This window comes from Epinephelus moara, chromosome 8 (genome assembly GCF_006386435.1).
Source record: "Epinephelus moara isolate mb chromosome 8, YSFRI_EMoa_1.0, whole genome shotgun sequence".
Classification (NCBI taxonomy): Eukaryota; Metazoa; Chordata; class Actinopteri; order Perciformes; family Serranidae; genus Epinephelus; species Epinephelus moara.
The window spans coordinates 10,151,265-10,166,956 of NC_065513.1; the positions used below are offsets into that span (position 1 = coordinate 10,151,265).

Sequence of the window (15,692 nt, forward strand, 5' to 3'; positions counted from 1 at the left end):
CTCTGGTCTCCTGCTCGTGAGGGATTCATTACAATATCGTAACATGGTTTAGATTTCTAAATAAATATTCACCTCGTCGCTAGATAGACCTACTCCAGAAAAACTCGTGCTCAAGGCTTTTTGTCCCTACGAGGCCCAGAGGGGTGAGCGAGTAAGCCCTGCAATCTAGAATTTGACCACTGATGTCACTGTTTTCAACCCATTTTACACACTGGCCCTTTAAAGGCAGCATTCAGTTTTAATACTTAAGTTCCATGTTTTGGTTTTTTTTTGTTGTTGTTGTTTTGTTTTTTTTTCATACTTTATTGCAGTTGTGGAAGTTAACATACATTTACATTTGATTACATATGACGTTGTTCATACTTAAAGCATTTCTACAATGTTAATATGTTTTACAGTGGAAAAATAGCAGTAATAGTGGAAGTAGAGAAAATTAAAATGAAGAATTAAAAAAAATACAAAACAATAAAATAAAAAGATAAATGACTGAGAAAAAAATTTAGGCTTATATGATGCTGCCCATACAGTTACACAAATAAAGTATTTCAGTTCCATCTTGATGACTTGTTCTCCTTTAAAAGACTCTGTTGTAATTCATTTGGTGGAAGTATTTTTGATTGATTGAGCCATTACGGAAATTACTTCTAACCTGATTAAATATAAGCTAACATTATAAGCTAACATTACCACTATTAGCATGGCAGTGATGATTGGGAGCACCGCACAGCAGTCACTCATTTGTACCTTAACCAGTCAACTAATAGCATTAAATTATTTTTATTCTGTAGCAGCATTTATCATTAGTGTTATAGTTCACATCAGTGGCACTTCTCTGTTTGAAAGATATGCATATGGAATGCTAATGAGGTTCTGAAGTTGTGTGTAAACAACATTAATTATGAAAGAATGAAGTTTGGGGTGCATGCAAAAAGCTATCATGCATAATCAATCAGTCAATTCAAATTAACATGTATGCAACACATTCTTTTTTCTTTTTTTTTTAACCTTCTTTATTGTTAACACTGCATTAGCTATTTAGGGGTTAAGAACATACACATGTATTTTGTCTTTTTTTTCAATGCCTCCCCATTACCTTGAAAATACTCCTGGTGATTGAAAGGTCTGCTGAGATAATTACAGCATTGAGAGGTACAGCAGCGCACACTTGAAAAGGAATGAATAAATCATTCTCTCTCTTAATCTCCAAAAGGTTTTGCTGACCACTTAGTGCAATTGTGGCATTTCCAGTGGCATGTACCACAACCTAAAGTTGTTTCACTGTGACTTTGTATGCGCCCTCTTTTTTGAAAGCCAAAGTGAACTTTGACTAGCAAATAATCATTGAGTTTAAAAAAAAAAAAAAAAAAATTAAAGTACAACCTCCAAAGTGAGCGCCATTTGAATTTTTCTTGTTAGCATGCATAAATCTTTTGCAAAATGCACTCACTGCTTTCAACGCTAATAGTGTACACAGAAATCAAAGCTGTGCATTTCTTGCAGAGCAACAAGAGAGGAGGAAGATCTGCATAATGTTGGCTCCGGCAATGAAGAGCAAAACGCAGATCACCAGCATCGCTGCCTTGCTTTCCTTCCAATAACATCATTAGCATTTTGACATCATCGGCCTAATTGTTGTTGGTAGCTCTGAGAAGCGCTTGCCTTGGAGTGGGAGTCGGGGGGAAGAGGAGGGGTCTGGGGTGTTTCTGCTGTAAGGCCTTGTGCTTATCAGTGCAGGGCAGATACTGTTCCTATGGTCCTGGCTGACAGGTGAGGTGTGTGTGTGTCTGTTGGTCGCAGTTGTCAGTGAACCCCCGGGACAGGTGCTGAGGGATGGGTTCGTATTTTGGAGCAGGTGCACTTCCCCTCCCCCTCTTCCTCCTCTTTTGCCTTGTTCCCTCACTCCCCCAGGAGGCATATGGTGAGAGTGATTGGAGAGACCTCGGGCCCACGGGGAGTGCTCCTCTCCCCAGTTCATCTGTTCCAGACGGGGCCCTGCGGGACACTCAGGCTCTCCAGAGGTCCCCGTTGGCTGGGAATCAGGCCGAGTAAGCGGCTTCGCTTTCAGGTTGACTGCTTTGTTACAGTGTTGGGCGGTCGCGGTGGCCACCCCAGTTAGCTTTACACTGTGTAGCATTGTGCACTGCAATTTTGTGTGCAGGACACATGCCGAATGGCTAATAGGTCACGCCCTCTAATTTGTTTGCTCCGTACCCCATTTGTACGCAAGTGTTGCTTTTAATCTGCCAACTCTTGTCGTGTCCTGGTGTCATTGCTTTGAATAGAAACGCCATCTTGCTGCGATTTCACAGGCTCATATTTGTGAACCAGCTTACAAATGTGATGTAGTTCTGAGTGCACTAGGAGAGAGAGTTATGGGGGCATTTTAGGCCTTGTATAATATGTGTACCTCTTTTATGTGGTCATTTATTATAAGGCGAGCTCTATGAATAATGTATGATTAAAAGGCTTAATGGATACACTGGGACTCGTCAAAATAAAAGCAAAAATCCATTTGCTCTCCCTGTAGTAAATCCACTAGCTTGTCCTTGGGCTAATTTCCAACTTGGGACTTGGTGGGGGAGTGAGTGCACGTCTTGATAGCGATTTCAAGGGAGGGAGGTGTTGGTTGTGCTGTAAAGTGAGAGAGAGAGAAAAGGGAGGAGGAGGAGGAGGAGAGAAAAGTGAAATGAGACATGGATGAGGAACAAAGCCAGGAACACCTCTTCCTCTTGATGCCTCCCTCCTTCATCTCACTCTATCCCAGACCCTCTCTTTCTCTCCTTCCCTCTTTCTCGTCTCTGTCTCTCACCATCTTATAGCTCCTTCCCCCTGCCTCCGAGCAGCTGCCACTTCTGAGCCTGAAGAAAATGAAGGCAGATGAATCAATTTGGCCTGTGGCCCTAAAGTGCACTTGTCTGCACCCCAGCCTGGGCGGGGGGGATAATGAGCCGATAGATTGAGCCGGTGCCGGAGCCCGGCACAGAGCGCTGAGGTGCCTTCGCCCGCCGCACCACCGGGCCCCACTCACATACACACACACACACACACACATACATACACATACTGCTGATGCCTCCCAGAGCAGCGGTAGCAGCCTGTCGCTGGGTTAATGGGGGTGAGGGTCCTTTGCGCAGGACACTTTTCAGAACAAATTAGAGGAAGGATCTGTATCCGTCCTCTTCAGTCCTACCTTCCCTGTATTGCCCCTCGTCTCCTCCCCGCCCTGAGAGCGGATTTGAGCGTGGAAGTGTGGAGGAGAAGAGCATCAAGGCAGCCAGAAAGGAAGAGGCGGGCGGGGGGCAAGGTCCAAGATCCTAGGGTAATGAGGATTGACACTGGGACAAGGCTGAGGCACAGCCTCCCTGAGCGCTGTTGACAGGTGACGGCAGGCTAGGGAGAGATGAGGCAGAGTAAGAGGAGCTGGAGCAAGGAGAGGAAAAGCGAGGTCAGGACTAACAGTTTCTCTTATTAAAGGAGGAAAAACGTGGGAGACCGTGCAGCCATCCGATGCCCTCCCTCTGAAACCCCCTGCAAGGTGAAGGAGGTAGGATCAAAGGAGCAGGACAACAAAGCATCACCCGCCAGCCTCTAGCCAGTACCCTGCTGACAGGCTGCAGATTGATCGACACTGCAAGGAGAGTGAGGAAGAGGGAAAATAAAAGGGAAAGTTAGCCAAGCCTAGCATGAACTGATGTGAACCTCTACTGTCTCCATCGATGCCTCGACTAGCCCTTCCTCAGCAGCCGGGCTTTGTGACTTCACCCAGGGTTAGAGTAGTATAAATGAGCAGACCCAAGTCGGCACTACTCAACTTGGGGGGAAATTAAGATGCTGGAGGGCCCTTTGAAGATAATTAAAGAGCACAGAGCGGCAGCCTCCAGAGAGGGACTGCAGACATGTTCAATACCGAGACTAATGGAGCTAATTTCCAGTACATTATTCATGTAAAACACAGGCCCTTACTTAGCTATGTTTCTCTACGTCTCAGCTATCTGTCGTCTTAAGTCAAACTACCCCCCACCCAACCACGCACAGATTAACCACATTCACTTGCTGCTTCAACCTGATTAACCTTGTCCCAATACTGCATGGGTCAAACCTTCAATGTAAACAAACTTAATCCACACACAAAAAAACTACTTAAAACAGCCAGGTGGCCAAGAACTGCTCCCTCAAGGCTGCCTGGAAAATTACTTCAAGCATAGTGAAGAGGCATTATGACCTTGAACTGTGTCACCATTTGCAACCAGTTACATCTCAGCAGAGACCATTAGCCCCACCCTCAAGCTCACTAACTTGTCCTTTAACATTAATGAGTACACAAAAAGGAAAAAACAACACATGAAAGCTGTACAGTTGGGAGCTTAGGGCCAATTAAACACCTCCCCAGACAGGAAATTAGTCCCTGCCTTAATCACAGGCAGTCAGGGTTGCCAATCTTTTGTCAGAGTTGGTGAATTCCTGCCTAGATCAATTGCTCTCCTGTCCCGTCGAACAGCGGCTCGGGGAACGGTCCTCGCACGCTTCATCATTAACCTAGGCGGCTAATTAGACGCTGTGCTCTGATCAATAGCCAAGTTGATTGCTGACTGGGTAATGTAGCCGCAGGCCCTGGAGGAGACGGAAACACTTTGGGCGCCTTCAGGAATTTGTCAGCAACACTGATGCTGGGTAAACAAAGTAATCAACGGCTGCACTTGACGGCGACGTGACGGCGACTGTACCTTGACGCTCTGTTTCTGCCTCCATGCCTGCCTGCCTGCCTGCCAAGGAGGATTGCTCTCTTTGTGCTCTCCTTGAGAGAAGGAAATCAAAAAGGCCACCATCTATTTTGAGATTCAAGGAGTGATTAGGCTGACAGCTAGTCGAGCGAGAGCGAGAGAGGCAGAGGGAGAGGGGAGTAGAGGTGGAAGTCAAACCTGATTAGGCCCACCTGCCAGGTTTCTCTTCCTTCCATCTCTACACCCTGATTGCTTGGCGGCAGCTCCCTCCTCCTCTTTGCCACAGTCACCCCACCTCACCCCACCCCCGTCCTGTCACTGTTGACCTCAGTGCACTGCTAATGCCCCTTGGCCAATCAGCATGCTTGCCCTGGCGGCGGCAGGGTAATTAAAAGGGAATTGTGTCTACTTGGCATGTGAGCTGGTGGGCACGAGGGTAGACAAACACTCTCTCTCTGCCGCCTTGCCTCCCTCCCTCTCTCCCAGCCAGGTGGTAGCGTACAGGACCTGTCAGATTAGCTGATGACCCTTTTAATTCTAGCCCAGCCGGGGGCCATAATTGATATTTACCGGGAAAGGTTAATTGTAGCAGTGATCTGCTTAAATTACAGTGGAGATCAGGAGAACGGGGCCAGCCACCGTGCGCGCCACCAGGGGAGCTGCTACATGCAAACTGCTAGTCAAATGGATTACACCCCGCGGCCATCGCCACTGTACTCCAAGGTGGGGAAGCAGCACGGGACACTGTGATTGGCTGGTGCTGCACCAGCACATAGTCCTCCTTGCTGAGCTCGCCAACCTCCCATCTGGCTGGGAATTTGAATGCATGCCAACTGTGGGTCTTGATGGCCTGCAATAAAACAACCCATCCAGGTTTGCATTAGGGTTACCATCATGTGGGTGGCTGAATGCAGACACTGCCATTTGTACATTTAAGCTGCTGATAATATTTTGTGCCAGTATTAGATTTTTATTTATTTATTTATTTTCATGACCAGAAAATTAAAGCATAATCCTTTTATTTGAAATGTTGTATTGGCAGCTGTGGAAGTATGTTTATTGTTTAGCTTCTTTCTTGTCACTGACCAGAAGGAACTTTTTTTTACTGGTGAAGTTAGCTTGTGAATGTGGCATCGCTTCGATTGTGGAATGGATGGGGATTAAGACAGTATTCAGTGGTGGACCCTGACATCATACTGACGCTACCTGTTCAGGAACATTCTATTTTTACACTGTATGTGGTGTTTGTGTCATATGAGGGCACTAATTATCATATGTGTAAAACATGGTCTTTAGGGCTGTACCAGACTCTGTAAGTCAGATTTGGCTGTTCAGTACGAATGTTTAACTGTTTGTTCCTTTACTGTCATATAAAGTTTGAGACTTTGAATGGGGTTTGGGGTTTAGACATTCAGGGTGACAGCGACATTCACATAATATATTAAACAAGCCAAGTTAGCCCTCTGAGTTAATGTTGGCTAATTACGCTAACAATTCATCAAAAATGTGGAACAGCGTTTTTTGCTGACTCTAGATATCAAATTAAAGCCAGAGACTGTGTAGTAATAAGTTGCTGTGAGCTGTAAAGTCACCACCTTTAAGCAGAGGGAAGAAGATTACCCTATCTTGGGGCCTGACCAGTCAAGCGGGATTTATACATCTGTGTCAAATCGACGCCGAACCGTCGGCATAGACACAAAGCCTATGCCGTAGCCTGACACTTCCCCAGAAATTGTAACTACACATCCCAGCGCGGTAGACCTCCTGTCCATTTTTGTAAGCTGAAAACCATTTCCCTCAGTGGAAACAAAGCTCTTATTTACGTGTATTCAACAGAAAAAATAGATAAACTGTGAACAAAATAAAGCCTCAACAAAATAGTGTATGAGTAGAGGAAATCTCTGCTAGCCGCTAGGCTAATTTATACAGTGTAAAATGCCATGGGCTTGTGCTAAAAACATTAGCATGTTGTATTTGTGAGGAAAATGTGTCCAGCAAAAGACAAGTGTTTTGTCTGTGAATCTTGCAAGTCACTGGAAGCCAGATTTTGTATTTGTGTTTGACATTGTCACTATTAAGCCATGTTTAATGTGTGTTTTGGATGTGTTTTGAATCAACTAAACTTCACAACACTTCACAGAAACCCCACCAAAACTATTGTTTTCAAGGTGTACTGTACCTGCAGAGTGACACAGACACACCACGTATAAATGTGGTACAAATGTGTATAAATGTGTAAACGGTGTATAAATGTAGTATAAATGTGTAAACGGTGTAGGCTCTGTGTAGAGTTGAAGCACAATTTAGGGGACCGAAAGGCACAGTGATTGGCACACCCTTTTTTAAAAAAAAAAAATAATAATGATTTTTTTTTTTTTTTGAGAAAACACTGCTAGCCTTGAAGGGGTCTCTGACTGATAATTTGAATCTCAGACTTTCCAGGGCAGCCTTAGTGATGTTAGAGTATAACAATAACATTGATTGAAAGAAAAAACTGTGGTTAACAGCTCGGTATGGCTACCAACAGCTGGTCAAGGTTTGGGGTTGCAGGTGTTAATGCTACAGCCAGTTCTGCTTTGCATTTATCCAAAGCACAAACCGACACTGAGCTGTGACTTTGTGTTTGACAGAATAGAAGGACCATGGCCCATTGAAAGTCAGTTGAAGCCATTGTTGTTATGTTGTATTGTTACGCATAAATACCTGACTTGTGGAGTTGGTAGATCCCAGTGAGTGACAGAAATACTGACGTCATCTGGAACTTTGTTTTGTGTCCCTCTGGTTTAAACAGTACTATTGTTTTGTGGTGTCTGAACTTCTGATATAAAATGGATAGTTCCAGTCCTCAGTGGCTGCATCAAGCTTGAAGCTTGTACAATTGAACACAAATTTGTTTATGTGTGAGAGCAGATTTCAAGATCAATGCTCAATCTAAGACATACCACATCAACTGCTGCTGGTTTTAACAAGAAACCAAATGAATTACCTATTTTTAAAACGCTGTGTTGGTGGATGGATTAAGATTTAATGATTCGGCTATTATGATGGCATACAACTATTTAATTATAGATAATTAATATTAGGAGCTTTTCTACTAATTAAAGATACATCAGTAGAAAAATAACTGTACTGGTGTTTTAGCATTTGTATGTAGCCTACATTTCTGTTGTCCTTTTCTTAATACCATTGTGTGGGGTTTTATTTCCTGGGGGTTTCATGCAGCTATAGACAAAATCCAAATAAGCCTATGGTGTTTACATTGATGTAAAGCCCATGTCATTTGTATTTAAGAGGCAAAAGACGCTGGCATGGTCTTTTAGTATATAACAGTTTGAATCTTTCTCCTTGCCATTTTATGAAAGTAATAAGCCACTCTGCAGTGATTTACTGTTACATCAGAGCAGCTTTTAGGATTATACTTTATGCCTCTCAAATGTCTGAAAAGTAACTGCCTCTCAGGGTATACTACGTAGTTGGGAGCATAGTGGTTTGGTTCATGAGGTAAGGACATGATTTGAAAATGTCCCCTGTTTTGTGTCCCCTGCAGATCAAACCTTTAGCGCTTCGTCCGGTCAAAGTCAGTGAGGACGAGACGGTGCAGGAGCTCAGCCGACCGCACAGGAGCAACTCCAAGGAGCAGCTCAGTGAGGTGAGTCCTCAGATAAGACCTTTCCCCTTTTCACATACCTCCTACGGCGGGCAAGGCTATCAACTTTCACAGGCCAAGGCAGGGGACCCCTGAGGTGGGATATAGAGAGCGGGCGGGCGACAGCAACATTGAGGCTGAGATCAGAGAGCAGCTGGTGCAGTAGCTCCTGCTGTTTCCAGCTATCACCTCATAAATCCCTTGTGTGTTGGGAAAAAGACTGGTTGGCTGGCAGCACAGAGACAGGAAATGATTAGGCCGGTCACACAGCATCACCTTGTTGGCCTGGCATTATTTAAAGCATGCCGCGGTTAAATGTAGACATGACCTAACGCAGTTCAGCCAGGTGTGGGCTGACCTCGCCAACCCCAGAGTGGAATGAGTTAAAGAAACTGTTCCAATTATTGCTGCGCCGGCATCCATATGCCAGCCCATTTAGAGGATGAGTAGGTGGTAAAGGAAAATGGAGGCCAGGCATTGGTTCAGCATAAGGGATGAAATAATGCAATTTAGATACAGGGGAAGTAATGAGAATTTATGCAAAATCCCAAGCGGCTCATTTTAAATGAATGTAGAAATATGCTTCCTAACTAATGCCTGTCAAGCAGACCTCCCAAACCTAACGAAATTCAATCAGACTGTTCATTTAGCTGACGAAAGCAGAAGGAGAGAGGGAGAGAAAGAGGAGGAAGGAAAATATGCAGCTCCCTTTTCCAGCAGGGGTAAAGTGATGGAAGGAAAAAGATTTTAATGAACTTATTAAATACATTGTTTTAAGCTATTCAGCATTCCAATTGAAAATCCAGCTTGATGAAAAAAAAAAGTCTAATTTCTCCCATCTTCATCCTCTTTTCTCTAAGCCTTGCTGCTCTGTTTCTCTCGTGCACTGTCCCCCCTCTTCCCCTCATACCATTTCTCTTGAATTTGTGTAAAAGGCTGTCTTTTAATGAAAAAGTCAGGGGGAAGAGGCGGGCTTGTCAGATAAAAGACCGAAGCCGGTTGACAGCTCTGACAGGGATATACGACAAGCACAGAGAAGAGGGGGGGGCATGGATGAGGAGGGTGGTAGAGTGAGGGTGGAAGTGGTGGTGGTTGTGGTGATGGAGGTGGGAGGGGGGGCACTGTTGAAAATTGCACGCTGTAATCGCCGACGGTGTTAGATGTGGCATGTCTCTCTAATCTGCTGCCAAATAAATGGTGCACAGACGCTGATCGTTGTAGCCACGGCATCCATATCTCTCCATCTCTCTCCCCCCCTCTGCCTGTCTTTACCTTCGTCTTCCTCTTTCTGTCTGTGTGTCTGTCCCCTCTCTCTGCTGGCTGTTGTGTTCCACTCAGTCAAGGCCTGGACAAGATACACGCAGCGAGGTTCCTCACCAACACTCTGTCGCTGTCTCCTCTATATTTCTTATTTTTCAGCTTCATGAAGTCTACGCCACCGCACTGAGAGCACTGCTAATTTTCGTAAAACACGCTCCACCACATCAAAGTGGCTCCCCAGCTTTAAGAGCTCTTAACTAATGATGCCGCGTCTGCAACGAGTAAAATGGATTTCTCTTGTCTTACCGCCAAAGGAAATAGAGACAAATGCGACATGTGGACGCGCCCGCCTGCCCGCCTGTAAAAACAGTCATGCATCAATTTAGGAGCAGGGGGTAAAAAAAAAATTGCAGGGGATGCTGTTTGTTCATTGCCATGGTTGGGTCTTTATCTGTTTATTTTGACTAGGTAATTGTGCCTGCGGTGCAGTGGGGCCCCGGCACTAAGCCACACAGGGATTAGGGAAATATGAGGTGGTGAAGGGGGGTGGGGGGTGGGGGGTTGCACTGCATCTGTGTCCTGCGGAGAAGAGGGCGGCAGTTGTGTGGTGTTGTCAGGGCCTCCCACACCCTCCTGTATCCACCCACACCCACCCACATGTACCCAAACCCACCCAGCCACCTGATCTGCCACAGAGGGCATACATGTTTGCATCCCTTTCCTCATCATGCTTCATCGAGCTCTGATTGGCCCGCCTCTTGGCCTCCCCGCAACGACAAAAACCAATAGTCTGGGATGGGAGAAGATGGACTGGACCCTCCCCTCTTGTCGCCATGTTTTTCTTTTTTCTTTCCTTTTTTTTTTTGTATGGAGAGTGGAGGAGGGGGCATGGAAATGGGGAGAGGATTAGGGGGCGGATTTAGCAACATTTCTCTTCTCCAGGGCTGTTTAGTTAACCCTTAAATGCCGCCAGCATCCGCCCCATCCCTCTCGCCACCAACCACCATAACCACCACACATGCACACACACACACACACAGGCACACGCATTGGCACACACACACACACACACACACACACACTCGTTCTGCTCCCTCCCCCACACTCCCTCTCTGGGGCGGGTTCTTAAATCCTTTTGAAGTCCTAAGCGCTGCAGAAATCCATTGAGAGCCATGTATAATGGCTTTTAAGAGAGAGTGTTTAGCTGGATGCCGACCCTATGGCTTATGAACCGCTGGCGTTTTAATGGATCCCCCCCTTTCCCTCCCCTCTTTTCCTCCCTTCACCGGCACTAAATCCAATGGATTGTCCCTCATTATCATTTAAATAAGCCTCTCTTTCTGCTCAGAATGCTCCAAGTTGAATGAACTCTACATAGTAAGGCTAATTCCAAATGGCCTTGGCCTCCCACCACCTATGCACATATGCACTCACACACACAAAACACATGCATATACACATATATCTAAGTGCACTCACAACATGCACACACACGCAGACAACAGACCACATTGTCACTGGAACACACTTTTGGCCCTATAGATTTTGCCTTCTGTGCACTTCTTCCTCCCCTCTCTTCTGGCCTCCTCTCTGGTCGCAGTAGTAAAGGCAGCAGAGAGGTTGAGCAGAGCGGGAATAGCCTTTTGATTCCCGCAGAGCCTGCTTTCCGGTTCGCGGTGGGACTCCTCCCTAATCGTCACCGCAGGAGCCGTCCTGCGAATCAGAGGGGCACACAGGCGTTGATGAGGGCTGAGGCCTAGAGCAGGTGTGGGAGAATGGATGAGGGGTATTGAGAGGGTGCAAAACAAGAGAGGCAGCGGCAGTGAAGGTGTGGGGGAGGTTGTTTGGATTGAAGGTGGACCTATGGATGAAATTGGTCTAGCAGAAAAGTCTCCTCCAGAGACCAGGGGGGGAGAAATTGCCAATCTAGACAGAGGAATAAAAGAAGTGAAAAGTGGAAGTGGAGGGAGGGATTTGGAGATTGGTATTCGTGCTGGGCTCTGACAGACAGAGCCAGAGAACAGAACAAAACCTAGCTTTTTCTGTCTCCATCCTGCTCTTGTTCAGCATTTAGGGGACTGCATTAGAAAGCACAGGAGGAGTTTGATAGACCAAAGCACCTCGCTAAATGCGTGAAGAGATATTTATCCTGAGTAACAGGGGCTAATACCAATGTAACATAATGAAGAATGTTAGTTTGGTCCTAATTGGTGGCAGACACCATTTTATAATAAAGGAAAAATATTTAAAACAGTGTCTTTTATAATAAATCTTAAATGATAAACATGACATAATGCCTTTTTGCCTGTGAAGAGTAGAAAGCATTTTAGAAATGATCTCTTGCCTGTTGTTGCCTTATTCTTATTCAGTACTGTTTGTTTTGAGAGCAGAACAAACACTTGGAAATTATAAGATCGGGTAAGAAGAGAAGCAAACGTCTTCGGCTCGCAGGGTACCTGAGCTGTTACTCGCTCTCAAAACAATATATTCTATATCAAGGTGTGTTTTATCACTTTATCTACTGGTGCGGGTTATGGATTCACTCCCATGTGTCCATCAATGTCAGATGGCACTCTTGAAGGCACAGGAGCAAGTGAATCCAAACAAATATACGGTGACAGTTCATCTTGACCTGCATTTCAACACATTACCTGCTTTATAAGACCACCAGAAGTGTAAAAAGTGTTGTCTACAAAAGGTCTACAGGCAAAATTAGAACATGTCATTAGCCATACAGTTGCCTCATAAGGTACCCTATATATACCAGAGTCTTAATCATGTTTTAAGTAAAGCATGTACACGTACGTCACACTGTGTTAAAATGCAGTCACACAGCCATAGAAGACTATTCTGCACCATTTTAATTATGACTTTACTAAATAATTAAGGTTTTCCACAGTGTATTTCCATGACAACTCAAATTAAGTCTCTCAGCAGGATCTGAGTGATTGTTTTTAGAGCGGGTGCCGCTCAGCTACCCCCATGGTGGAGGCCAGAATGTGTGGGAGTGATGTGTGCGGGCGTGGTGTACATGGCGGGGCGGGTAAAAGGTTAACGTGAATATTGATATTAAAGCAGCGCTGCTTCATCATGTCTGTGTCAGCGAGTGAAACGCTCCTTAAAGGTCATCCCTGTTCTCCTCTCTCTCCCTACAGAGTTCCACTCACTCGCTGTCAGGCCGCGGCTACTCGGTAAGTGGCATTTTCATGCTTCATAGCTTTACGGCAGAATTACAATCTCCAACGACCCGCTTTATGGCCCCGGCGCTCGACATTTTAATTATGTTAAATAGAGTAATGGAGAAATCATGATATTAGGAACATTAATTCTGGCTGACTGACTGATTAAATTGCGGGAAGGTGTCCTGCGCTACCTTGGCGAAAAGAGCCTCGTTTTATTGGCATCGATCAGCGCCGTTCACCGGTGCTGCAATTTGGCTGTCAGAGTTTTATGTCTTCCTCCAGTGACTGTCAATGGAGAATCCTTTTGCTCACATATGACAATATGCCTAAAAGCCTCTTAAAGGCCCCCGCATCTATGCAATAAATACAATCTCTCACCACCACAGAGATGCTTGTACATTTACACCTTCAGGAGGATCTATAGCAGTTAAGCATGTCTCATGATTTGTTGGAAACAACTGACTGTACAAGTGAGATGGTTTCTGTCATAGACCATGTGTTGTTCAAGGTAAATGTGCCCGAGAGGAATATTTAGTAATGCCTTGGGAAACGTCAGCCCAATCCTTTCAAACATACAATAGCTCACAAATTGTCAGAGCAGGACTATTTTTATCCCTTGAAAGCATCTGTTGCCTTGCCCCAGTGCTTTTTTCGAGCCGTAAATTTGTGCTCTTCCCCTCCCATTGTTTCAATGATGTGTCTAGTCTCTGGGTAATAGAGACAGCAGTCGTCCTTTATGTCCTTTGCTTAAAGGGGAACTAATAAGAGGAACATTCTTTAAAGTGTGCTACTTTTAGCTGATGAGTGGCATATGGCAGTTCGTATTGCAGCTTGGAAGCAATCATCCCGACAAACAAAACAACTATAAATGGTTTGTCATCGTTAATCTGCCTCAAAGGACTGCAGTTAAAGCGCTGAACAAAGCTTAACTTCAAAAGACCTTGATCTCTGTACGATCTTTTTTTCTCTTTTTTTTTTTTTTTTTGATTTTGTTTTAATAGAACATGTCACATTCCTATTCCCCAGCGGCCGCATACTCACAGATGGATGAAAACAAACAAGACCTTCCAAAAAAGCTTGTGGAGCCCTTTGGCTCGAGCTGTCAGTTTGAGTCGGCAGGGAACGAGGCCTTCTCTTCATCTGAAAGGAGGAGGGGAGGAGTTGAAGGGAGAGGGCAGAAATGGAGGTGGAGGGGGCTCAGTGATGTTGGTGGTGGTGGTGTGGGGTCATTGGCATTGTGCAAGCAAAGAAAAGTCCAGTAACGAGGGCAGGAAGTTTTACGTTGTCTGGCTCCACTCTCTGGCTATCCGATGGTGCTATCTGCAGCGTACGTAGCCTCTAGGCACCTCCTGGGTGCTGAGCTCTGACTCTCAATCTGCTCTGCTGCCGGGCCCGCTTGATTTCTGGGGTCTCCTTATCTGTAAGTGCTTCAGGCTTTACAGTATGATGGTTTCGAAGGGTGGGGAGGGGGGCATGGGGTGTGGGGTCGGGGGGCTCCAGGGGACTGCCAGGCAGAGGCTGAGTGGGTATGGGAGGAGGAGGAAGAGGAGAAGACCAGAGGCTGCATAGAGCATTATAGCTGGAGGAAGAGGAAGAGAGAAGCTATGTATGTGGGTGGAAGTCTGTTTGTGAGTTTGGGGGGGGGTACGTGTGGGAGGGTCAACAAGGCAGGCACACAGGCGTAGGCAGCGCCACCGGCCACCAATAGCATGGACAGGGCTATCTTCTGGTTGGCCCCTGGCACTGATCGCCATCTACTGTCTCTGCCTCTCCACAAACAATCAAAAAATCATGCTGGTGGATGTGGGCTGGTTATCTGTCACAAGGCACTAAGAGGTAAAAAAGGCAATCTCTCCTGACAGTTTGTTTTCTATTTCTATGGGAGATAACGCCTCTTCTTGTTTATGCTTCCATATGTCTCCCTTCTTATGTTGCCTGCCAGGCTTGAATGGCCTCATTTGAATGGTTCACACAAGAATGTATAGGAGTTTCTGGGCTTTAGTGCCAGACTCATGAAAAAGGGAAAGTGGAGTCACCAGAATGCTTTGGTCACGGAAAATGAATGTATATTGTGTTAAAATGACTTGGCAGTTACATACAGAATGTATTGTCTGCTGGTGTCATTTTTTGCACAAAAAAGCTACATGTACAGTACATAATCTGCACACATTCCGCAGAAACATGTCTCCTTGACAGTCTTGACAGTACTCATTTTCTTCACTCCTTATTTTGTTGACAGACAAAACTAAAAGAAGAGCTAATGAATCTTGCATCAAGAAGTGAGAGTCAAAAAGTTGGTAATTGAATCCCAATTTCCAAGTACCGAAAGTGCTTCCAATTTGTATCTACTGGAATACAAAGACTGTGGTGAAAGTTATGTGAGTTTCTGCAGGCTGGTGCAAATATTTGTTGAAATTGAGCTGCTCATGGCTAATTTCAATACGTGATTGCAGAAAAATATGGAATTTTTTGTTTCTTTGTTTTTTTTCAATTGCAGTTTGTCTGACAGGCATCTTCAAGTGTGCTTGAAGAATAGTGGGTGTGGTTTTTAATCTTGCAAAGTTGAACACAGCTGCGTTAAAACTGACAGTAAGAGTTATAACATTGAAAGTCTTAAAGGACCAGTGTGTAAAATGGGTTGAAAACCGTTGAAAACTGTGACATCAGTGGTCAAATTCTCGCTCACCCCTCCTGTCGGGTAAATGACGGTGGCCTCATAGGGACTTGCGCAGACACGAGTTTTTCAGGAGTAGGTCTATCTAGCGACGAGGTGAATATTTATTTAGAAATCTAAACCATGTTACGATATTGTAATGAATCACTCACAAGCAGGAGACCAGAGTAGCGTTCGGGAAAAAGGCCAGTTTATTTGAGCACTCCAAA

At 45.2% G+C, this 15,692-nt stretch overlaps 1 protein-coding gene across 11 annotated transcripts in view; it reads left to right on the forward strand.

Moving 5' to 3' along the window:
• The window catches only part of fbrsl1 (fibrosin-like 1), a 326,568-nt gene that overhangs the window by 151,273 nt on the left and 159,603 nt on the right, over positions 1-15,692 (forward strand). For 9 of the 11 annotated variants that reach the window (XM_050050408.1, XM_050050409.1, XM_050050415.1 and 6 more), the window contains exons 3-4: positions 8,269-8,370; positions 12,783-12,818. In XM_050050408.1, the coding sequence (XP_049906365.1) occupies positions 8,269-8,370; positions 12,783-12,818 (138 nt within the window). The remainder of the gene's footprint in view (positions 1-8,268; positions 8,371-12,782; positions 12,819-15,692) is intronic. The other 2 variants (XM_050050412.1, XM_050050414.1) reach the window with 1 other exon arrangement.